This window comes from Triticum aestivum, chromosome 3B, assembly GCF_018294505.1.
Source record: "Triticum aestivum cultivar Chinese Spring chromosome 3B, IWGSC CS RefSeq v2.1, whole genome shotgun sequence".
In the NCBI taxonomy this organism is placed as follows: Eukaryota; Viridiplantae; Streptophyta; class Magnoliopsida; order Poales; family Poaceae; genus Triticum; species Triticum aestivum.
Window position 1 is genome coordinate 835,339,851 of NC_057801.1, and position 25,507 is coordinate 835,365,357.

The following is a 25,507-nucleotide window of genomic DNA, read 5'->3' on the forward strand; positions in this document are numbered from 1 at the left end:
GAGCAGGTGGACGATGTACATGTATCCCATGCTTCGAGCAAGCTGTGGAATTTCCCCCTCCCAAAAAAAAGCAAGCTGTGGAAATCTTCTATCTGGCAGTGTGTGCCTAGACGTGGTATTAATTAATATAATCCAAGTCTTCTGTTAGTAGCTAAGTTCATGCAGCTCCACACGCTCCACGCTCTCCCTTCAAAAGGCACGCGAAACCGCCTTTCTATCTTGCTCCTTGCACACGCAAACATTCTGAGGAAACCATCAACAAAGTCAGGGACTGGCACCTTCTTCCTTTGGGATTTCCAGGAGGGGCGTGAAATGGGAAGGAAATGGCACGCGGTCGCGGTACTGACCATAACGTACATTGTGGCCACCACAGCCGTTGGCGCTACTGACACAGGCCTCTCCATCTCCGGCACCGTTGCAGCAGCGCCGGACGAAGCGAGCTCCCTGCAAAAGCTGGCCAGCTTGGACGGAACCACCCATCAACACGTCTGGCCGGTAACGATCCATAGAGATTAGAAAGCCCTTCTTCCTTCGGTTGTTTTATTAATATCATTCAAGCTGTATTTGCACAGTTTGTTCAACTATATGTCAGTACTCATTTTTCCAGGAGAATTTGTGTTGTAGCTAAAAATGGACAAATTCTTGACGTCGTGGCCCGTTCTGGGCTTACTCTCGGGCGCATGACTCACTAGTAATTGATATGTGCCGTGTTAATTTGGTGTGTTTTGTTGGATTTTCTTGTACTTAGCCCTTGAATGCTGGATGGCGAACTGCGCGGGGTCAGTCATTGGATTCTTCGCGGCAGCGCTTGGCAGCATTGGCGGGCTAGGTGGAGGTGGGATCTACTCCGATGTCAAAATGTGAGGATGCAGTTCATTTTTACTTTACAACACATAAGTATTATTGTTCTTGATTTTGCGTTTAGGTTGTAACATTTGCAACTAGTCTCTGCACATCTGTCATTTACGGTGCTCTTCTACATATTGTGCCATTATTTATTATTAACTCCGTTTGTAAATAGATGATGTAAAGTCCTTTCTATAGATGATGTTTTAGGGACTTGCATGATTTACATCATGTACCTTTGAACATTACTTTTCAACTTATATCTATAAAATTTTGTACTATGAAAACATTTTTAATGGCAAAATTAATGGTACATTTCCACCACAATAATCTAACGTTCAAAAAAATTACTTCATAGTCTGTAGCAAGTCGTGTGTTGACGAACGGCGGCAATAGCCTTTAGTTATGGTTTGAGATGTTCTCCAAACTTAATTTAGAAACATCTGCCCCAAAATACCCTTTGAACGAACTCAAGTGGAAATTTAGTATTGAGAAGGTCAAAATGACCATTTAATGTCTTACAACTCTGCCGGGTAGTAGATTGCCGTAGCAGTTAGATCAAAATAAATCCGATAGATTCCCTTCTATAATTTAACTGTGGAATACATCTCAAGTATTCCATTCGTTAATTAAACATGGATTTTCCCCACACAAAAATTAGACACGGATTTACTTTTAGCATATATATCATAATACACAAAAATACACTACTTTTGTGATTGTTTCTCGGAATCTCTTCCGCGGGTATGATCACGGGAGCTGCTGTTTCAACCGTGTACTGCAACCTCAAGCTGAAACACCCAACTTTCAACATGCCAATGATAGACTATGATCTAGCCCTGCTCATACAACCGATGCTCATGATGGGGGTCAGCATTGGGGTTATTTGCAATGTGATATTCCCCGACTGGCTTGTCACGGTTCTCTTCATCATCCTTTCTCTAGGTTCTCGGATCTACCCTGAAACTGCGCCCAAAATTTACCCCATCTAGCTTGTAGCTGACTCCAGAATGCTTTCCAAACTTGAATTCCAGTTACTTCAACTAAAGCTTTTATGAAGGGTGTTGAAACATGGAAGAAAGAAGCACTACTAATAAGGGTACTACTTCTCTTCAGCATCCTCTCGCTAGTACCATTGTTCCTTTACATTTTTTCCACAGTACAAATCGTTAAGGATGTTGATAAGCTTCTTAATTTTCTGTAACATTTCAGGAGGCGGCAGCGAAAAAATCAAAGCAATCCAGTAACATCAATAAACCTATAAGTCAGCGTTCATAAAATACATAGAACTACCATTTATATTTTCTTGATTTCCTAGGTGATGGAATTGAGTACACACCGCCTACCGGATCCGATGACATAGTAGAGACAAGACCCCCCACAGATGAAGCGGTGAACTGAAAACCATGAAATCTTCTCAAGCACTATGTGTAAGACTCTAAGACTAGAGTTCGGTTGTTGTTGTAGTTATCCATTTGGAAGAACATTTACTGGAAGGAGTTTGGACTCCTTATCTTTGTTTGGGCAGCAATCCTTACACTTCAAGTCGCCATGGTGAGAAACTAATTATTTGGTGTACCCTAAATTTTTAATGATCTGTTGCTTTACTTAGACATGTCACCCTCCATTAGGTTTTATATATAACACATGATAATCCGCAGTATTGTGCTCTGCTTTTCCTATCTCATTATTTAGAATACTAGAAGATACCCCACGCGTTGCAGCGGAACTTTTGTCTGATTTTGTGTGATATGCTGGTATGTAATTGTACCGTTTATACAACAGTGCAAAACACTAATTAGGCAGCAGCAAAATACTTCAGACACCTACAGCATTGCAAATCTAAAAGGAAGTGGATTTCAAATCTAAAAACGTTCAGCTTGAGGTAAATTTAATGAGTAATTTGAAGGATACCTAACGTTCATAGAAGATGGGTGAGGGAGATTTGTCATTGGTTTTTTAGGCTCCCGTGATATATTCGGTGTACCCATGTATGGCGTCATCATGATTTCCATCACTGAAAAACAGAAAACCCAATAAATCGTGCGCCTATAATTAAGATGAGTGAGGGACAGTACAGAGGAGCCACCAAGATACCTGATGCGTTCATGTTAGAAAAAAAATACCTTATGTGTCCATTCAGACGCCATTGAAAAGGTCTGCACAATGATGCGGTTGCTATGTGCAAGGGAATGCCCCTCGTCTACTTCTGCCTCGACCTCTCCACCCGCTGTGTTTCCATCACTCTGGCGACGTCGCCAACACGTACTCGTACTCAAGTTCGAGAGCAGCATCCCAGCCTTTAACAGCCATCACACGTTAACAGATCATCCTACTTAGGCACTTACTATCTAACAATTATGCCCCGTCTGTGACTTCGCGTTGCCGAGCTCACGACGTCATCAGCACGGCGAGTCGGCAGAAATTGCTGTTGCGCAGGGCAACCATGGACATGAGCAGGGAGCTCACACGCATGTCAAACAACTCCATCATGACGATGTGGCGAGCAAGCTACCTAGTGGAGTGATGGATGCGGCTTGGACCTGCACCAAGCAGGTTGTGTCTCGTACCTGCATGGGCTGAGCCAGAGGACGCATGGCGTGCACGCAGGTTTGACGCACTGCTAGAATCAATGATCAAGACCAAGGAAAAGCAGGGCCTGAGAAAGATGAGAAGACAGAACACTTGAAGATAGTAGAAACGATGGGGCGTTTGGAAACAGAAGTTGCATGCGGGAGGGAAAAAGGCAGCTGGCCCATGGACCACTCGCATGCCTCGTCGGAGTTAATCCCCCCATCGGTTTGTTTCCACCCGGAGAGAATGTGGTCTTTGATAATTTGTTCAGGGAAACTTAATTATTAACATGAAAATGATGATGTGGCACACTTAGTGAGGTGGATAGGCTGCATGTCAAGAGAAATGACATAGCTGATGTGGACAGTGTGCATAATGAGAGAATAGGGAGTAGTAGGGAGCAACTTCTTAAGAAAGGTAGATGAGTAAGCAACCTTAATCTGCAAATGGGTATTTTATATTCAGAAATGTTGTGAGAGACCGATGTTTTTTTTTCTTTTGTGTATATCCACACCGGCTTAGAATCAAGTGCATAAACACGGTAAAATTGGTACCACTACATGCATCACGAGATTTATTACATATTTTAATTATAATAGCCGCACAGTTACAATTGATAGATTTCTTGTCCACTAACATCCAGAGAACATACTGGAAATAGTAAAGGGTAGAAGTCTTTGTGTTAGCCTCAGTTTGTCAGTGGAGTGTAACATGGCTTATTCATCAACATCATCGTGGTAGTAACCTTCTCAGTCTCTACCTTCTTGGTTGAAGTCGAAGTACAAAAGAAAAAAGACCATACTCGATCAGTCATTTGTATACACAGCATGCCCCCCGTGTATATGGAAACACAAGCACTAGTAATTAAATGCATGCAATCTTGAGAATGAAAAGGCTATTTGTCTGTGTTTAAAGAAGTGGCATATTTCGTTGAAATTAGGAGAATAGTATGGATGTATCTTTATATATAACACATGATACTCCACATTATTGTGCTATGGTTTCCCTATCTCACCACTTAGAATATGATAATAAAATTAAGCTCGGTGAGATTTGCACAAACTTGTTAGAAAGAGAGCTGTGGAAACAGAGATGAGATGAAGGAAATCACTCTGGCTTTTTAATCCACAAAATATAATGTAATTAACTATGGTAGGACATCTCACCTTTTATCCATTGGTTGGAGAACAATAAAGTGACAATTAGAGTAGTTCATCACATACTAGATTTTTGTCATCCAAGGGTTTTATACTACTTCCCAATTTATATTTGATCCTTTCATGAGATGAATGGTTTCTCTCTTATTTTTCCTCCTCTCTGAGTAACAATAGATTTTCTGTAAACAATGCAATCAATACAAAAAATCAATAAAAATTACTTGACGATAATCCACACAAAAATGCATAGTTTATTGGGAACCCTAGAAATACCTATGTTAAAGTTACTTTCCAGGTAAATCATAACGCTGACATTATAATTGGGCTTATGTTACTTCTTTCTTACAGAACTATGTGGAAACTTGCTCCACTTTGTATTGGGTTTTTAGCCTACTCCAGGTACTTTCAGCCTTTCTTCACCTCATTATTCAACCATGTTGCATGAAAAATTGATTCACAATTATTAGATGATTCCAGTGTTCAAGGATGATTTCATGCCACTAACTAAACTGCATGAATAAAACCATTTTCTATTATAGCTTAAAGACAATTCTCTCCTATTATCCTTTTTGGATATAGGTTCCTTTGATTTGTATTTTTTGACAGGCATAATATGATTACCCACGAAATAATAGATACTCCTATTGTTGCCATTGTGTATCATATGAACTAAGATTTGACATACTAGCATCACTTCATCATATTACCATCATCATGTGTTACATTAACATAGCTTCTTTCCTACTGGGTAAGTAAGCAGATCCCAGTGTCGGCTGGAGTGTCCATATACCAAGCAGTAGGTTTGGTGCAGGGAAAAAGGGTGATATCATCAAGGGCAAATACACATACTAGCCTAAAATCCCATCTAGTATTGATATGCTTCTTTGGTTTCACTGCTGGTGTCCTCGGCGGTCTTCTTGGCCTCGGTGGGGGCGTCATCATGGGGCCACTTTTCTTGGAGCTTGGTATTCCTCCGCAGGTTGAATTTTTTATTTGTTCATGTCAATAACTTATTGCTTCAATCATGTTTTTTCACTTGCAACCATTTGATGGCATTCTATTTATGTTTTATTTTGCTAAGTAGTGCACATCTACTGCATAAGAGTCTAGTAAATAGTGTGGTTGGCAACGATGCAATTGAGATGGACAATTATGATGACGGTGCCATGGATAATGGTGTAGTTGGTAGAAATGCAATTGACAATGGTGCATTTGATAAAGAAGTAGTTGACAAGGGTGTAGTTGACATCGATGAACATGGCAAGGACACTGATGTGGTGGATAATTATGTAATTCATAGCGATGCAGTTGACAATATGTTTCTGTGGCATAATGTTTATCAAATGTATCACTTGTTTACATCATCTCAGTGTTAATTGCAACACGTGCTTATTGCAACTCATGTGGTCATTTTTTTTCCTTTGTTTACTATAGGACTAGTTAAGAAAATATCAAATGTTTGCTATGGAGTCATGCCCTTTACTTTTCATATATTCATCACATATTTGACATGTATGTATTCCTTAAACTGTTGCAGGTCTCAAGTGCCACAGCCACCTTTGCAATGATGTTTTCATCATCCATAGCCGTCATAGAATACTACCTCCTGAACCGGTTCCCTATACCATATGGTATTGTCTCTTTTTTTGTGATCCTCCTAAGGTAACCGTGTATTACTATTAAAAAAAAGTGTCTTTTGTGCAGCTCTCTTTTTCACATGTGTGGCATTCATTGCTGCAATCGTTGGCCAGCTTGTTGCAAGGAAACTGATAAACTGGTTCGGAAGGGCATCATTTATCATCTTTGTATTGTCCTTCATGATCTTCATTGGTGTGATTCCTCTAGGTACCGGTTTCTCTCTTATGAATCCCTTCACTTCAACCAACCTCATCACATCGTATCAAGGCCAAAACAACTTTGAATTGCAGGTGGAGTCGGTATCTTAAACATGAAGCACAAGATAGTGCGGCATGAGTACATGGGATTTCATGACATTTGCAAGTTTGATGCATAGGAAGATGCAACTTGCACGCAAGTGACTAGTGTGATGTATGTTCAGTTTGAGTGGATGGAATAGATGCCAATTTAAATCAAAGGGATGGAAGATCAAAAGTTCAGCCACTAGTCCCAACATAGTTTTTTTATCACCCAATGTAATCAATGATTAGATGACGATCGTCCTTTAGTTACTAGAGAATATATATATATCCTACATCCAAACATGCTGATCGTCCTTTCATACTTGACTAACTGAGTACATTTAGACTAAAGAATGACATGTAAAAGGCTTGTCGCACTACTGCCTCTGACACCTTCATGGCAGGCAAGTAACTCTTTAATGAAGGGTCATCAACATGAGCATGTTTTGATTGACGTGATTTTATCACCTTTTCCCAGTGTTCTTTCCTTAATACTTCAAAATACTTCAAAAAAAAGTGCAACGCGGTAAAATCCAACAGAGCATATCGTCTAGGCACAAAATAAAAAATAAAACATAAAATCATCACATAATTTGGACTCATAAACTCCCCCAAGCTTTTAAGACATGCTCGTCTCCGGACAAATACCGCAGCTTATAAGAACAAGCTCATCTAGATTTTATAAGGTGCGGATACACATAGAGGTATGTGTCCATCACAAATCATGAAAACTCATACTCCCTGTGTACCGGTGCATTAGGCACATTACGAAAATCAAATAATCCCCGAACACTTATGCGTGGTGCATCAACTCCCACCTCGTTTCTTGTTTCTTGACATGAATGAAGGAATCAACCAATAAGAGATGTGAGGCGTGTATCCTTTCAATGACTTGAGACTACCTAGCACGTCATGCAGTGGTCAGTTAATTACATGCAATGGTATTGATCAGCAAATAAATATTAAATTATCTCGTTTTCCCCTTCACCTTGGTCATGGTGCACAACCTAAGAGCAAGTATAATAAGTTACAATCAGGCTATAAGGATTAAACAATTATATTTGTGGTGAGTTCAATGAAAGAGAAGTATAGAGAGAGAGAGAGAGAAGGGAAGCGGGCTGTAGATTAACATCCGGCTGCAGCAAGGATTCCCAGGAGCATTGTGCGAGTTGTATGATGGACCATGCATTAATAAAGTAGTACTACTCCGCAACTAGCTACTATACATGTTGACTATATGTGACATGACAACTCCCTATAGCCGGTTATTGGCTATACTATTAACCATGCTCTAAGATGACTAATGCACCGGTATGGAAGGAGTATAAGGTAAATGATTGTGACGGGCAATAGCGCATTTCCACTATTAGAATGGTCATGAAGGCTTACATATTAAGTCATTAGTGAACAAGCTACAACTTCATGCATTAAACCATCTTTTATTTCAACCGCGCAAATAGCAAGGGGTCTTCTACTTTTTATCGAGAATATTCAACATCACTTTTCTGCTCTTTGATTTGAAACAAGTTTATTCACCCATCTCATATTTCTTTTTGTGTGACATGTAGGCTAAACATATGTCTTGTTACAGGCTTTACAAAAATCTTTCATTAATTACAAGAAAAATTCCTTTCTCTTGCTACTTCCTCTAATTTATTCAATTAATTTGACTTATGTCTCAACCTTTATATTTAAGCATTTTATTTTATCAGATGGAATTAAAATGGGCTAACATATATAGCTATTTCCTTCTCTAATCAATTAAAACCAAGTTGGTGGGAGACATATATCATCACATATTTGATCATGCTCCATTACTTGCATAAATCATCATCTCATACATTTTTTAACTCAGGCAATGGTACTAAACATCACGATATGTATAGCTTATCGGAAGAAAATCTTCCCTTATTCGAAAAGGACTTAGAGAGTTCAACCTTATCAAACGAAAAAAGGCGAGTTAATCTCAGCATGCAAACAATAAACACATTACTCCTATAAATAGTGCTAGAGTACCTGCCTCCTGGGGAGGGGGGGAGGGCTTCGAGGGCGAAGAGGCCCTCCGCGCCGTACTTTTCCAGTTGGCGTGCCACGGAGCCTCTCCCCGCTGCCTGATTTGTCTGACCGGCACCCGCACGGGCAACCCACATCCGCAGTCCATGACGGGTGAACCGCGGGTGCACCCCCGGACCAGCGTCATGGAGCGGCATTGAGCTACCCGTGAATCGCCCTTTCGTGTGTCGCTCCGCACGAGAAGGGGAGGCCGGACTTGTCTGTCGGCGGCATTGGCCCCCGAGGCAAGACGTTATGCCAAAAAAAGAAAATATATTTTATCATGAATCTAATGCTACTATTTATTTATTTTTTGAGGGGACTAATGCTACTAATTTAATGGCATAAATATTGATGTATTATTGTATAAATATGGTCAAATATAAAAAAAATTGACTTTCTAACAAAGTTAAAAGTGCACTTTTTTTTCAAGGACGGAGGGAGTACGATGAGACGAAAAAGTGTACACGCGTGTTCGCTCTAGGGCCGAAACGGAATTCGCTCGCCACTTGGATAGACGGTTCAGTTACTAAGTTTTATCTTACTTTCTCAGATCAACAGCACCACACGTCCATAGGGACAAGCACTTCCATCATCATCCGAGTAGGTATTGTACTTTTTTTTCGATAAAGGCTGGATTTTATTGACTCAAAGTGAAGCATCAAGAGGATACAAACAAATGAGTACACACCCGGCCTCTGCATAGTTAAGATGCACAAAGCCAACATCAACGCGCGCACACAAAACACGCCGGCAAATAGCGAAGTCATACTAGACCAAAGCTATGCGTAGGCGAGGAAAAAAGAAAAAAGCCCCAAAGCGATCAGATCACGATCGGCAAACTATAACAATGACCATATCTGCACCGACAATCTCATGACACCACGCGGACGACGACGTTCTTCAACAGCAACGCCTTAAGGAAGGGAGCGACACTCAAGTGTCACCGTCACCGGATCCAGCCATCCAAGACTAGAATCTAGGTTTTCACCCCGAAGAATCAGTCCGAGCATTCCGAACAATGCCTTCAACAAGGTAACGATGTAAAAACATCGCCATTGTCAGGTATACCCAACACGGGCGAGACCAAGGCTTTCACTCCGGAGCTCTAGACTGGGTGCTCAAGTAGCACCACCATCGAGGTCATTCATGTGTTGTTGCCACCACTTTTCCACGATCCCAGTAGCTACAGGCGATATGCCCGCCGCCACCGCACAACAATCCCTCTGCATCAAGACATCGTAGACGAAGGTATTATTGATTTATTGTTATGGTGTCCGAGTAGGACACGAATCTGAATCCGACTTAGATTCATGCATGGCATCAAACAAATATCTCCGGCCTTTACTGCCGGGCTAGTCGCCCCGTCAATCGCCAGCATCTAATCCGCACAATCCGTCGATTACAATCGGATCAACAAGCCTGACGCTCCCGGACCATGATGCCAGCATCCAAGGAAACTTTGCAGCAGCTGCTGAGCGGCTGGTCCATGCTCCCGGACGATCTCCTCCGCCTGGTGCACGCCAAGCTTACCGGCCCCGTCGATGGCGCCCGCTTCGCCGCCGTGTGCACATCGTGGCGCGCCATCGTGCTGACGCTCCCGTCACGTCTCCCATGGCTGATCCTAGACCCAAGCAGCCCCGACAAGGCCAAGCATGTGTACAGCCTCAAAGATGACACCATACTGCCGCCCATCCCGTTTCCGAGTGAGGCCATCGGCAAGCGCTTCGTCGGCAGCTATGGTGGTGGCTGGGTCGTCCCGACCGATGCCCCGCTTAGAATCGTGAACCTCTTCTCCGGTGCCAAGGTGTTGCTTTCTACACAACAGAAAAAGGCCAGGATCGTGAACCAATTCACCGGTCCAGATCCAGACGGGGCGCCCTCTAGAGTGAGATGGAAGGACCCCCCTACACGGTTGGGAACCAGCAACCAGTTACATCCGTTGAAGATAATCTTCTCCGGGCCTCCCACCTCGAGCAGTTGCATCCTCGCTGCCATCACCGACGAGCGCGACGTCGCCATCTGCGTGCCTGGCCACCCGGAGCGTGAATGGACGAGGCGAAAATACGAGGAGGACGTAGTCTTGGATATCACCTTCTGCAATGGCGATCTCTATTGCCTCTTGGGATACACCAAACAACTTGTTAAGTGTGAGGCGAGATTAACCGAGTTCGGGGTGGCGGCGTTCGGGGCCAACCAATGGCTGGCCATGCCAAACCGCTACATGTTGATGGAGGGAAAATCGGAGCCGCATGCCACATACATTCTTGAGGTAAGGGGAAAACTTGTGATGGCAGTAAGGAGGATCAAGGGGCCGTGGCCAAGGCCGCATAACATCCGCGGGCCTTTTTTCTTGGTGTTTGTGCTCGTTGATGCTGGTACAGATGAAGCGACGACACATCACTCGTATAAGTGGAAAGAGATAAAAAGCCTCGGTGGCCATGCTTTATTCCTAGGCCCAACTTGCGCCAAGGCGATGCACCTATCGACGACAGATGAGCATGGCGATCTTCAAAGAAACTATATCTACTACTCTCACCATAACAGCTACATAGAGAAAAGACGGGGCAATGGTCCTAAAGGCCTCGAGAAGTTCTTTACAAGCTCCAACAATGATCATGTGTACTACAAGGAACATGAAAGCATTGATAACGTCCTTGTGGACGGGATTACATCGGTAGGGTACTACGTGAAGGGTGGTACTCATTCTCCGATGTGGCTTTTGCCTCCAAATCTTTAGCAAAGTTTGTTCTACTCCTAGTTCTCCAATTTTCTTATTTGGTTTTCTTCCTCGATAGTCATGTGACGACAAGAAGTATATATGTCCCAGACCACATATATCCAATCACTTCACGAAACTCTTTGCAGAAATTAATGTAATCCAGCTTGTGCAGGTTTAGACTTTTGTATATTTCCACATTTTTGTGTTTTCTGTTAGAATAATCGGAGGCGCGTAGTCAATATACGAGGACCAAACAATCACACAAGGTATGACACCGAGATTTGGTAATAAGGTTCATTAACATGGGTACATCCCTGGGTCATGATTATGGGCACTCCTCCCCGCAACACCATCACAAGACCGGGCACCGGCACCCCCTGCATACCGGTGCTATTATGTTGTCATCGGTCACTGTTTACCGCCGCATTATATAAGAGGCCTAGGATACAAGAGTCCTATTAGGACACTACGTCATTCCCTGTCGACACATCATACAACTCAGAGTCTAACTGTAACCTACCTTGTACAAAATTTTCGACACAACTCTAATAAACTTTGCCTTAGCGAATATTTTCCCCACCTTGGATTCATACATGCATCATACCTCATTGAGTGGTTGTATCATCGCTGCTTTCACTGGTAAGTATGAAGTCATGATTAACAGGTTTGGCCGCCTCAAGTGTGCATGGACATCAAAAAGATTTGGTAGAAAGGAGGGCATGGACATTGCATTTTACAAAGGCAATCTTTATTGCATCATGTCATGTACCAAGGAAATTTTCAAGTTCAAGGTCGGCATGGACGAATGCGGTTTTCAAAAGTGATGCCTGATGGTTGGATGTGCATAACCAGTGGGTCATGGATCAGCTTTACTTGGGAGCCGAGGGCGATCCAAACAGGCAAACACACATGGCATTTACATTGTTAAGCTACGTGGCAAGCGTGTGATGGTGGTGAGGAGGACCTGGTGCCATGGTTGTGCTCGCGCAACATCGGTGGGCCTTCTTTCCTTGTTTTCGATCTAGTTGACTTGATGCCGACATCAGCAGAGCGACTCCACATTAACATTACAAGTGGAAAGAAGTGAAGAGCATGCACGATTAAGCCTTGTTCTTGGGCCCGACTTGCTCGAAGGTGATGCACCTATCAACCATCGAGTGTGATGGTCTGCGCAAAAACCACATCTACTACTCACACTGTCAATGCTACACACAAAAGGAATGTTTGCCAGATGATGAATGGAGTTCTTGATGAGCGGTAATATCCACGGTCCCCATGTGTTCTACAAGAAGGATTGAAGCGTTGATGATGGTAGGGCACTACATGTTGAGTGGTGCTCAAACTCATCCTCCCACGTGTGTTTTGCCACCACATGTTTACTGCCTCCAGATGTTCAGCCAAGTTTGTTTTGGTTCTGCTTCTCATATTTTGTCATCTCGTGCTCTTTACTTTCTCCTTCAACAATGATGTTATGGTGACGAGGAATGTGTTCCGGTCACATGCATCAAAAGGTTTTAGGGTTATCATTTTGTGCAACTCCTCGAAATACTTCATGTTATCTAGCTCATACTGATTTTTTTTTCTTATTTGATTGTTTTTTCATCAAGCGCATAATGAAAAACTAGAGATCGTGACATTACTCTAGAAAACGCGACGTAGTCCCTCCTTGCAAATGACTTGGTACTAGATGCTGATAATCTTGTCTATAATTAAGCTTGGTCAAAGTTTACAGAGTTTGACTTTGGACAAACTTATGTGCACTATAATATGGAAAGTAGGGAGTCACTTTTATTTATGTCCATATTACATTGATCAGCCTTTTCTTTTTCGATTTTAATCAAGCATTTGAAAAATGTTAAGACGTGTATAGAGAAATGTTGACCATGTACTAAAAATGTTAATCTGGTATTTGGAAACTATTAGTCAAGCATTTGGAAATGTAAAATGAGTATAAAAATGTTGATCATGTATTAGGAAAATGTTAATCTTGCATTTGAAATTTATTTAATCAAGCATTTAAAAATATTAAAAATATGTATAAAAATGTTGACCATGTATTTAAAAAATGTCAAACTTGTATTTCAAAAATGTTAAACATGTATTAAAAAATATTCTTGACATACACGAAAAATGTATAATGAAAACAAAAGAAAACAAAGAAAAACAAACAACAATGAAAACCGAAAAAGAAACAAAAGAAGCCAAAGTAACAAGTACAAAAAGAATGGAAAATAGTGAAAGCCGATAAAGAAACTAAGAAAACAAAGAAACATTGAAAACAAAGAAAGAAATAAAACCAAAGAATAAAAGAAGGAAAATGATAAAGAATGAGAACCATGAAAACCATGAAAAGGTTGACATGTGCTGAAAAGATAAACCGATGAAAATCGATGAACAAACAAAGAAAATTACAGAAACCAAATAAAAATGCAAAGAAATTTGAAAAATGAAAACCAGGAAGAATCAATGAAATATGAAAGAAACTGAAGAAAACCAAGAAAGAAACCAAGAAAATTGAAGAAATAAAGAAAGAAAGAGAAGAAAAAATCTGGGGAAACCGGAAAGAAACAATAAAAACATAGAAAGAAAAGAAAGACAATAAAAACAGTAAATGAAACAAAAAATTGATATATAAACGAGCGAACTACAGGGAACTTTTTCTTTTGTAGGAAAAAAAAACATCGACGGGACCGAACGGCGAAAGGCGAACGGCGAACTAAGGATACGAACGAACTGCGCTAAAGGGTCGGCCCATATGCGCGCACCTTTTATGGCGAGACGTATAGCCTTTGCTTAGAGAGCAACTAGTTAACGAGTGCTTCTTCGGGGGAAATATCTATTCGACGCAGAATAACTAAGGATACGAACGAACTGCGCTAAAGGGTCGGCCCATATGCGCGCACCTTTTATGGCGAGACGTATAGCCTTTGCTTAGAGAGCAACTAGTTAACGAGTGCTTCTTCGGGGGAAATATCTATTCGACGCATTCTGCGTCAAAGCAGATCGCACAAGCGAGCTAACCTAGCGATCAATTTGGACCGGCCCATCTATATCGTACTTACAGTTCCGGTTTTCGGAACCTTCTAGAGGGTTCTCAGCTGGGTTTTGCCGGTTTTGGGAACATACTAGAAGGTTTCTGAACCGGTTTTTATTCTTTACTCTTTGTTCTTTATTCTTTTTTCCCTTTTCCTGTTTTTTCTTTTCTCTTTTCATTTTTTGTTTATTTCTCTTCTCTTTTATTTTCTTTTTTTCTTTTTCACGTTTATTTTTTTCCAACATTTTTTCCAAAATTTATTTTTTTTGTATTTTTCAAAAATTGTTCATTTTTTCAGAATTGTTTCTTGTTTTCAAAGTTTGTGAAAATTCCAAAAACTTTAAGTTGTTTCAAAATTTGTTCAATTCTTTAAAAAATGTTCAAAAATTAAACAATACTTAAATTATGCAAAATGATGAAATTTTCAATTTTTCATAAATTGAAAAATGTTCGCAGATTTTAAAAACAATTCCTATTTTCGAACCAAAAAAGAAATCTCTTTTCCAAAATTAAAAAAATGTTTGGGTAAAAATGTTCACGATTTGAAAAAATTGTTTATTTATTCAAATACTATTTCTGTTTTCATAATTTGTTCACAAATTCAACAAAACTCATGTGTTCATAATTTGTTCACAAATTTAAAAACGGGAAAATTTCATAAAATTGTTGTGTTATAAAAAAAGTTCATAATTGTGGGGCGTTTTTCAAATTTGTTCCTGTTTTAAAAAATGTTCACATATTGAAAAAGTTGTCCATAGTTTGAAAAATGTCCTTGTTTTCAATAGTGTTCCCGTTTTTACCAAAAATGTTTGAGTTATGAAAAGTTTGTTAGCAAATTTCGAAAATGTTTGTTTGTCTAAATATATTGACATTTGTGAGAATGAGAACATAATTTGTTTGGGTAATTTCATAAAATGTTTTTGTTTTGAAAGAAATGCTTGTTTATTCAAAAAATGTTTCTGCTTTCATAGTTTGTTCACAAATTCAACAAAATTTATGTGTTCATAATTTGTTCGCAAATTTAAAAAATGTTGAGGAAAATTTCATAAAATAGTCGTGTTTCAAAAAAATGTTCATAATTGTGGGGTGTTTTTCAAAAAAAATCCTGTTTTAGAAAATGTTTGCATATTGAAAAAGTTGTTCATAGTTTGAAAAACGTTGTCGTTTTCAATATTGTTCCCTTTTTTACAATTTTTTTTGAGTTATAAAAAATTTGTTAGCAAATTTTGAAAATGTTCGTTTTTCTAAATATATTGACGTTTGTGAAAAAGGAAACAACCTTTAAAATTTTAAAAAGTTTATTTTTTTCTCCATCTATAGTTTATATAAATTGGGTTGTCATTTTTAGAAAAACAAGTCTATGAACACAGTGGCTAACGACATGGCTCAGTCACTGGAAGCCGTGGGTTCTATCCTATACACACACGTTTTGGCTACTTTTTTAGCAAGCTGCTCTCTAAATTTTGTCGTTGCCTTGCATTTCTTTACGTAGCGTGTTGCAGTTATACCACTAGGGTCAGCTGGTCGTACTGGCTAGGTGCGCTGTCCTCTATACCGTAGGGCGTTAGTTCGATTCACATCTGGGACGCCTCTTCGACAAATAGGAGGTCCCTTCTTCGGGAGCCTCCCAACGATCACTTGGAGAGGCCTCTCAGTCGCTGCCATGTACCGCGCTCTGGACGCTCCCTCCAAAAAAAAATTCCGCACAAGTTTTGACTTTTTAGACGGCTTTTTCGTGTTTTTTCGGGTCTTTGATTTTCCACCGGTCATTCTTAGATTTTAGAAAAAAAATTACGAAAGAATAAAAAAAGTTGCGCGAAAAAACAAAATGTGTTTTATTTTTTTTTCTTCCGTGAGAGGCATAGTTTTGCTTCCGTGTGAGGCACGGTTGCTTTCGCGAGAGGCACGGCCGTGCCTCTCGAAAACGAAAAAAAGTGTTTTCTCTCTTCTTTTTTCTTCGGTGAGAGGCACGGTTTTGCTTCCATGAGATGCACGACCGTGCCTCTCAAAAACGGAAAAAAATGTGTTCTCTTTTTTTTGTGAGAGGCACGGTTTTGCTTTCACGAGATGCACGGCCGTGCCTCTCGGAAACGGATTTCGGAAAGGAAAAAAACATGCTCCGGTCCGGTTTTCTCGTCCTGTTTGTTTGTTAAAAAAATCCGCCAAAACCTATCAACATGGGATCTAGTTTTAAAGATCTCGACGCACGGTTTAAAATTTGGATGCACAATTTAAGAGATAAAACGATTTGAATAAGTGGATATACGAAAAAAGAGAAAACTTTCATGTTGTGATAAGTGAGGCATTGCATCTGGGCAACTTGTCACAACTTGGGAAGATGGAATTGATCTTTGGAAGGAATACTATCAATTAGTGATTTCATAGGAAACCTTGGCAATGAAGCAGTGGGCTGGCCTACATGGGCCCATGGGCCCAGAGACAAGTACACGGATCGTGACCCGTTAGGTTTGGCACTTGCACCGTCATCTCGTCTCATCCAATTCGTCCAAATAAAAAAGAATCCGTATCTGCGATAACGATCGTGCCGAGAAAGGAGATGGCAACCTCGGCAGCGGAGAAGCGGCGGTTGTCAGCGCTCCCCGACGATCTCCTCCGCACGGTCTACGCCAGGCTCGCCGGCCCGGCCGAGCGCGTCCGCTTCGCCGCCGTGTGCGCGTCGTGGCGAGCCGTCGTGACGCACCCGCCACGTCTCCCATGGCTGATCCTCGACCCGAGCGGCCGCGACAAGGAGAAGCACGTGTACGGCCCCGCGGACGGCGCCGTCCTGCCGCGCTTCACGTTCCCCACCGACGCCGTCGGCGGCCACGGAGGTGGCTGGGCTGCCTTCTTGGACGAACATCTAAGGATCGTCAACCTTTTCTCCGATGCCGAGGTGGCGCTCTCCCCAACGCAGAGGACGCGGTGCGCCCGTGACCCGTTTGTCCCGCAAAAGGTAATATTCTCCGAGCCGCCCACCTTGAGCGGTTGTATCCTCGCCGCCATCACCGATAAGTATGGAGTTGCGATCCGCGGGCTTGCTAACTCGGACATTTAGTACAAGGGAGGTCATGGATATTGCCTTCTGCGATGGTGATCTTTATTGCATCATGTCATGTACAGTACCAAGCAAATCGTCAAGTTCGAGGTCGGCTTGGACTAATGCGGCTTTGCGATGGGAGCCACGGCTGTGCTCGCGCAACGTCAGGGGTCCCTTTTTCTTAGTTTTCGAGCTGGTTGATGCCGACGTCAACAAAGCGGCGACTCCACATTGCTGGTACAAGTGGAAAGAAGTGAGGAGCCTGGGCGACCAAGCCTTGTTCTTGGGCCCGACGTGCTCCAAGGCGATGCACCTATCGACTACCGAGTGTGGTGGTCTGCGGAGAAACCACATCTACTACTCACACCGTCGATGCTACGCACGAAAAGAACGTTTGCCTGACGACGCCAAGGAGTTCTTGACGAGCAGCGACATCGACGGTTCCCGTGTGTACTTCAAGGAAGACGAACACGTTGACAACGACGTGGAGGGGATCACGTCGGTAGGGTACTATGTGTTGAGTGGTGCTCAAGCTCATCCTCCCATGTGGGTTTTGCCTCCTGATGTTTAGGTAATTTTGTTTTGTTTCTGCTTCTCATAATTTGCCATCTCATGGTCTTGGTTTCCTCCTTCATCAATTATGTTATGATGACGAGGAATGTGTCCCTGATCACATGCATCACAAGGTTTTGGGTTGATCATTTTGTGCAACTCCTCGAGATACTTGTCGTACTGGTTTTTCCGCTGTACTTATTTTTTTCATCAGGTGTGTAATGAAAAGTCGAGATTCACGTGGCTAATTAAGATCATGAAACGACTCTTAAAAACAAGATGTACTCCCTCCTTGCGAATGATTTGGTACTAGATGCTGATAATCTTTTCTATAAGCTTGGTCGAAGTTTACAAAATTTGACTTTGGGCAAACTTATATATGCACCATAATTTGGCAACCAGGGGGTCACTTTTATTTGCGTCCAGATTATGTTTATCAATTTTCTTTTCAGTTTTGTTCACACTAGGCGTGCTGCTCTCTTGGATCAGAGCCTCCCGATTTGAACGGACAAAAGCTGGAGGTCCTGAAGCAAATGAACAGAGATACAAAAGGCGAGCAACACCGTATCTCAAGTACAGGCCTATGAAGGAGAGCTATCTTCATAAGATGTGCTGCAAGTTGAGCTGCTGAACTGCGCAATGCCACACCCAACCTGGCAGAGTTAAGCTAGCAGCAACTGATTTCAGTCAGTTCCACCACAGAGCAGAGCACCAACCAGTGCGTACACATCTACAATCAAAACATCAGGCACAATCACAGATCTATCTCTCGAAAGATAAGGCAAAAGTATGCGCGCAACAAATAGATCAGCAGTCCTGAGTCCACTTGCAACAATCAGCTAACAGCAGCATGTACAAAAACAACAAAGTCATCTTCGGTCAAATAGATGCCGACGAACGACAAGCTGTACAAACCGACAAAATACACCATCTCAACAACAATGACGACAACAACCAACACCCTCACCCATCCCACACCAGACGGTAAGTAGCATGAGATGAGCACAATCTCTCTCAATCTGACTATAAACAAACAGTACACAGCACCAGCCAGTCAACAACAAATTTAACCACCATTTGGGGGGAATGCTTCATGTACACTACAAAATTATGATGCTAACATCATCATCTCCTCGCCGAGTTCCCATGTCTTTGGCTGCGGAAATAGCTGAGAAGAGCCTGCGCCTGCACCCAGTAAATTCAATTTCTTAGCAACAGAAAAAAAAAAACAAATTTTCCTTCCAGTTGTAGATAAATTTTGTGATAGGATGTTAGTGGCAAACCTTTTCTCTTGCCCGAGGTGTTCCTGACTGTGACAGCGCAACTAGAGGAGGCACGGCGCCCTCTTGGAGAACTATGCTGCAGAACCTATTGCTGTTTGTGCATAGCTGAAGCAACGCCGCGGCAGCGTTTTCTTTTCCCCGTGCTGAACCCAGCTCGACGACTTCGACGAGGGCTGGGATACCACGGGCCTGCCCGATCGCGGTCCTCCCTTCTGGTATCGTGGCAAGGTTTGCCAAGACGGCTACGGCTTTGTCGACCATGCCAGCAGCAGGATCCATAAGCTCGACTAGGTACTTCACAGCATCAGCTTGCACAATGCGACCCTTGTTCTCATGGAGTATCGACAGATTGAACAAAGCGGTGGCTGCATCTTTCTTCCCTCGCGGAGTCCCATTTCCCAGCAAGTCCACGAGAGGCTTGACGGCACCAGACCGTCCAATCCTCACCTTGTTCTCTTCAATAACCGAGAGACTGAACAGAGTAGCCGCTGAATTCTCTTTAGCTTCAGCGTTCCCTGTTTCCAGGACATGGATGAGAGGATCAACAGCATCTGCACTCGCAATGGCAATCTTATTGTTGTCATTGATTGACAAATTGAGGAGGGCTGTCACTGCGTTTTCTTGGATTTTGGCATCTGTTGAATGAAGGAGACCAACCAGCAAGTTTATAGCCCCACAATTTGCAATGACAATCCTGTTCTCCATGTTGTGCTTAGCTAGAAGGCGGATCTCTGACGTTGCTGATCTCTGAGCTTCTATGGAATCGCTTCTCAAATCATCAATTAGCTTGCGTACCTGATTCTCGATGGCAGAAAGATCACCTCGGGCATCCATGGACGAGGGAGATGTTATTCTAGGGAATCCCCTGTCAGATGGTTGCCGCCGAACAAATTGCCCTCTCATGCGGAGATCACCCAATCTTGGGAGCATTACATTTTCCCTTTGAGGGGCGGAAGAGACAGAAGGCCCACCGTCAGCAACTTCTCCAGATGCATCACTACTGTAATTTGTCCTATCACCTGGAACTCGTACCATCCCATTGGCATTGTCACATTCCCCATCAAGCTGACCGCTATTAGGAAGACTCCCATTAACAGAAGAGCTGCCTACATGGTCCTGTGAATCACCGTTCAAAAGAGATGCTTCAAATGTTTCCTCCGTCGATTGTTCTGAGGTTTGTACATTGGAACCAGCATGCCTTTCTTCAAAACCAGACTCTCTTGCTTCAGAACTCGCAACAGATAGCCTTGAAATATCTGGCGCGGAGCCATTTGCATAGTCTGAAGACTGATTGGTGGATGCCTCATGGCCAGGACGGTTCACAAGTGCATCAGAGTTCTGGTGGACCGCACTGTGGGAAGGAGATGCTCTATTCAGGCTTCTCATATACAGGTCAGCTTCTGGGGACCCAGGAATATTACCCCTACCAGCACTAGGATGTAGAGGACTGTTGCCTGTGGCGCTCAAATCTTGAAGGGAGGAGGCTGCTGACGGAAAGTTCAACTTCAAGGATTTCACAGGATCAGGTAGCTTAATATCATGTGACTCACACCAGTTGGATATCAAAGCTTTCACAGTATAGTTAGGAATTAAATTAGAATGAGCAAGTCTTTGGCGTGTCTTCGGGCAGATAGTAAAACCTTCATCGAGCCACAACTTGATATAAACCCGCTCATAGGTCTGACCAGATGCTAAAATAACAGGATCAGACATCAGCTCCAGGGAAAGTGGGCAACAGAAATCAGCAGGAATGGGTACCCCGTTGATGTTAAGCAACTGTGTTTCCCTGAGAAGGCGCTCGTGCATATATTTGACCATTGGAATCATCTCCTCAGCAAGCTCGAGTTCTTTACGGTTCTCACTGCGCATTGCCCTTGTTCTCAGATTCTCGAGGGAAACAGCTTCCATGTATAATTCAAGGTTAGTTGACAGACTTAATGAACTTGATACTATCGACAGATTCTCGGGACTTTGTGTATCATTCCCATTTAACTTCGTTGCGACCTCCTTCGCCAAATCAAACATGTGCTCATAATCGATGTCCTGGAGTTTCTACAAGAAATCAAAAATCACAAATGACAAACATGAGCTGGATGCACAAGGCACATCAATGTGACAGATAGTAATAAAGTACTGTAATAACTAGCTATATAACAGATAAGAGTCTAGAGTGGATTTTCCATTACCTGAATACAAATGCAAGCACATCCAGTCAGAGAAGGTAATAAAGAATTAGCAAGCTGGCACAATTGAAGGGAGCATCCCTGAATATCCGAGATCACTGATTCAATTTGCCAAACCTGTTTAATGTAAAATAAACATACTGAATCAGAAAAGCAACATTTGGTGAGCAGCATTAGCTATATGACTTTTATGGCATTCATCAACCTGTGTTACCTAAAGAGCTATATTGTCTGATAAGACAAAGAACCAGTACCAAACAGAACTAGCTTAAATAAAATTATTTGCATTGACTTCAAGACTTAAGGGACATCCAGTGGCAAAAAGGACAAGTACTGGACCACAACAGAAAATTGAGCGACTAACGAAACAAATGGGACGAGGTAACACCGGAAGAGTCAGAACACATAAGTCAAAGAAAATACGTCCAAGTACCTCCATAAGCGGGGCATATAATTTAGTACAGTTGTGTAGTTTATTTTGGGCTTATATGCTATTTCCCTTAAAGAATACCGCCTACTGGAAAATCATGACATGAGTTACTAAAAATGTCAAATACTGCTGGTTAATCTTCTCACTGAAGTTTAGCTAACGTATTTGCTTGGATTGTTTACCAAGGACAATGATCAATGCCCCAGCAACCTTTGAAGATTATTTTACACAAGAATGAGATATTTATTCAGCATAGGAACTGACCCAACACAGTTAAGGTCAGTCTACAAGTGAACCTAACAAAAAATGCTTTAGGGCGCATTTGGTAGCCTGCATTAAGGCCAACCAGGCTCTGGCGGGCTAAGTAGCGAGTTGTTTGGTTGCCTGGCTCGCACGCAGAAACTGGCCCGCACGGATCTTAAAGCGCCCTCAGCCTGGCTCGCCAGGAACGTTCAAATTGACCGTTTTTCCAGATGCAGGCTGGGCTTAGTGCAATTTACAATACGGGGAGGATGCTAGCTGGCTTGATGCGGGCAACCAAACAACATGCAGATATGGACCAGAGCCTGCATACACTGAACCAGGCTCCACGGGGCCAGGCTCCACTGAGAAACTAACCAAACACACCCTTCACTAATGTAAGTGCATATACTGTTATGGTTCAACCTGGGCAAGGGTTCGAACTCCGAGACAGAGAATAGGACACTCACCTCACCCAGCCACTGCAGAGCCAGATCTTGCTCTTAGCAAGGCACTGAAACTTAGTTGAATGATTGAATTACTAACTGGTTGACAAAAATAGTTACACGATAGCAATTTATATAGGCAACTGACTTGATCCATAAGCCGGATCATAGTACGAACTCTTTACAGAACCATAACTCCATCTTCCTAACTTAATAGGAATTTTCCTAGCCTAAAAGGCGTGGCTGTATCCAACACAACTTCCTATCGCTAAGCATGTGTTAGCCTATGACTACACAAATCTGCAGTTGTGCACACATAAGGCTGCTATCGAACATTTAGGCTGAGCCCAAACTGTTCACACTGCTTGTTTGCTACTCCCTCCGTTCCTAAATACTCCCTCCTTTCCTAAATATAAGTCTTTCTAGAGATTTCAATATGGACTACATACGGATGTATATAGACGTATTTTAGAGTGTAGATTCATTCATTTTGATCCATATGTATTCCATATTGGTATCTCTAAAAAGACTTATATTTAGGAACGGAGGGAGTATAAATCTTCGTAGAGATTCACTATGGAACACATACGGATGTATATAAATGCATTTTAGAGTGTAGATTCACTCATTTTGCTCCGTATGTAGTTCATAGTGGAATCTCTACAAAGACTTATATTTTGGAACGGCGGGAGTACATCACTGCTGGGGACAGGGCAGACTACTTATATGCAGTTTCAACAGAGAAAAATTCAATTATCAAGACCCCTGAGTTATACACTGTGGCATCCATCAGATTTTGCACTACATTTTAAGCAATGGAACCTGAGGGACATATGCTATTTTGTTGATGCAAATGTCAGCCAGCAAAAAAGAAGATTAAATTAAATGGTCACAGTGGAGCAACGCAGGACACTGGTCACCAGCAAATGCATGTTAAAGGAAAAATTCTGCAAAATAACAGGCACCACCTAAACAAAGCATTGCAAGGTGGATAGACCGTTTGATTTACTTCAATTAACTTAATTATGAGGCATCATATATGAAAAAACAGCATGGATAAATGAAATGTGGAAATATAAATTTGTCTCATGTGTACGTACAAAGTATATTTTGCTGGTCGTTTGGTGCCAGTTCCCAATAAGCCCTGAAGCTTCGTTTATAGCAGTGTCAAGCTCCCTTAACACCTCATTGAGTTGCTCTTCAGGAGACTTGCATATATCTTCTATGAGAGGGCTCACGATGCTTGATATATCGCATACGTTTTGGCAGTAGTTCTGAATAGGCTTGGGCCTTGCAGTAGAGCCATCAGAAGTCAAGGCACTAAGGTGCGAGATACTATCGAGCAGAGTCCTCGGTGAGAAATCTTCCATCAACCCTATGAAAAGATGCATATGTTTAGAAGTTAGAATTCATAACTCACGAATACCAAAATCCATCCATATATGTTGATGAATATGCAGTAGCTGAGTGTGGGTTTATGAAGCATTAGAGCTTCCCATAGAAACAAAATATTATGTGCATACGAGTGCTGATCCTAACTACCTGATTAGCTAGGTTAAAACAAGAAACACAAGCTAAGTATTGGCCCATTTTCGCCTGCACTTTGATTTACCATTTTAATCTATGTATCTTGATTGGAGATTCAATTAAATGTATTCTGGTACAACAATGGCAGTTTACTGTAGAGTGGGTGCAATCATGACGCAAGTACAAATAGCAAGCAGTACACAACGAAGAAATCTGGAATGTCCGGTTCAGTGCAGTGACCTGCCTTCCCCTTTAGTATTGCTCAACCCAAGTACAAACATTAATTACCGTCTAGCGTGCAGTATTAAGGGTATCAGGGTATAGCCTAATCCAGACAATAGTAGTGCTGAAACATGCAACTGAATGTACTAGTACATAAACACGACAAAAATTAAGTAGGGAGGCGAGGGAAGCCACTAAATTGCGCGGGGGACATGAGCTGGTTGCCAGTTCAATTATGAATGTGATCATCTAAAGTACGCCACCAAACGCAAACATACACCAGCACAGAATGCGCTACATGAGACGTTCCTACTTCACAGTGGACAGAGTCACAGCAAATTCTCGCCCGCAAAGCGAATGCGGGCATCTAGAAGAGTAACGGACATCACTGCCCAAAATGATAAAAGGGGTACATGAATGCGACAAAAACTAGGCAGGGAGCTGGGGGGCAGCCACTCAACTCAATTGCGCGGGAACATGAGCTGGTTGTCAACTCAGTTCAGAACGTAACCATACAAGGCAAATACACTCCAGCATAGCCCGCTTTCCATGAGATGCCCCTACTTCACAGTGCACATAGGCACAGCAAAGCGAAAGAGGGCATCTGGAACTGTAACGGTCATCACCACCCAAAATTGATAAAAGGGGTACACCAACCAATTCAACAAAAACGACGTAGGGAGCTGTGGGTAGCCGTCCATTTGCGCGGCAACATGAGCCGGTCGCCCACTTGAATTAAGAACGTAATTAATCATCCGAGCTGCGCCAGCAGAAGGCATTACACGAAAATGCTCCAGCTCTTGGCTCTCGCGGTGAATGCAGGCGTCCACTGCGTCTACCGCCGTAAGGACTAGGGTACCAAAATTTACATAAGGAGGCATTGAGAAGCTTGAGCACGGGAACCAGCCAGGGGCGGATCTAGGCGAGGATGCAGGGGGCACTGGCAGGAATCGTGGAGGTCCGCCCCCAGGGTCTGCACCAATCAGCAGACGAGGGCAACCTGGCGCCTCAGAATCCAGCCGCCACGCACTAAGCTACCAGACCAGACCCGTCCAACGCGCCAGAGCAGCTAGCACCTACCCTACCCTAGCATAGCATACCCTACCATACCCTAAAGCGCAATCCACCCTGGGCTCGAGCTGTCGGTCGGGAAAGCCCTCCCGCGGCGCCACGAGGCCAGGCAAAGGGGGAACCCGGGCAGCGGGGTTACCTGGACGGCGCGCCGGCGCGGATCAGCTCCGACGAAGGGGGGCCGCGGCGCCGAGACGGCGGCGGCGGATCTC

At 42.7% G+C, this 25,507-nt stretch overlaps 1 protein-coding gene and 1 pseudogene across 1 annotated transcript; one reads left to right on the forward strand and one right to left on the reverse strand.

Moving 5' to 3' along the window:
* The first annotated feature begins 312 nt into the window (after nucleotides 1-312).
* On the forward strand, nucleotides 313-6,591 carry LOC123066965 (sulfite exporter TauE/SafE family protein 3-like; annotated as a pseudogene).
* Nucleotides 6,592-18,746: 12,155 nt separating this feature from the next.
* On the reverse strand, nucleotides 18,747-25,507 carry LOC123072795 (U-box domain-containing protein 4; the record flags this gene model as incomplete). The annotated part of the gene is given in 5 exon segments (XM_044496435.1): nucleotides 18,747-19,078; nucleotides 19,177-21,228; nucleotides 21,363-21,476; nucleotides 23,576-23,850; nucleotides 25,435-25,507. Coding segments are annotated over 4 exon segments (2,496 nt in total). The 3' UTR covers nucleotides 18,747-19,018.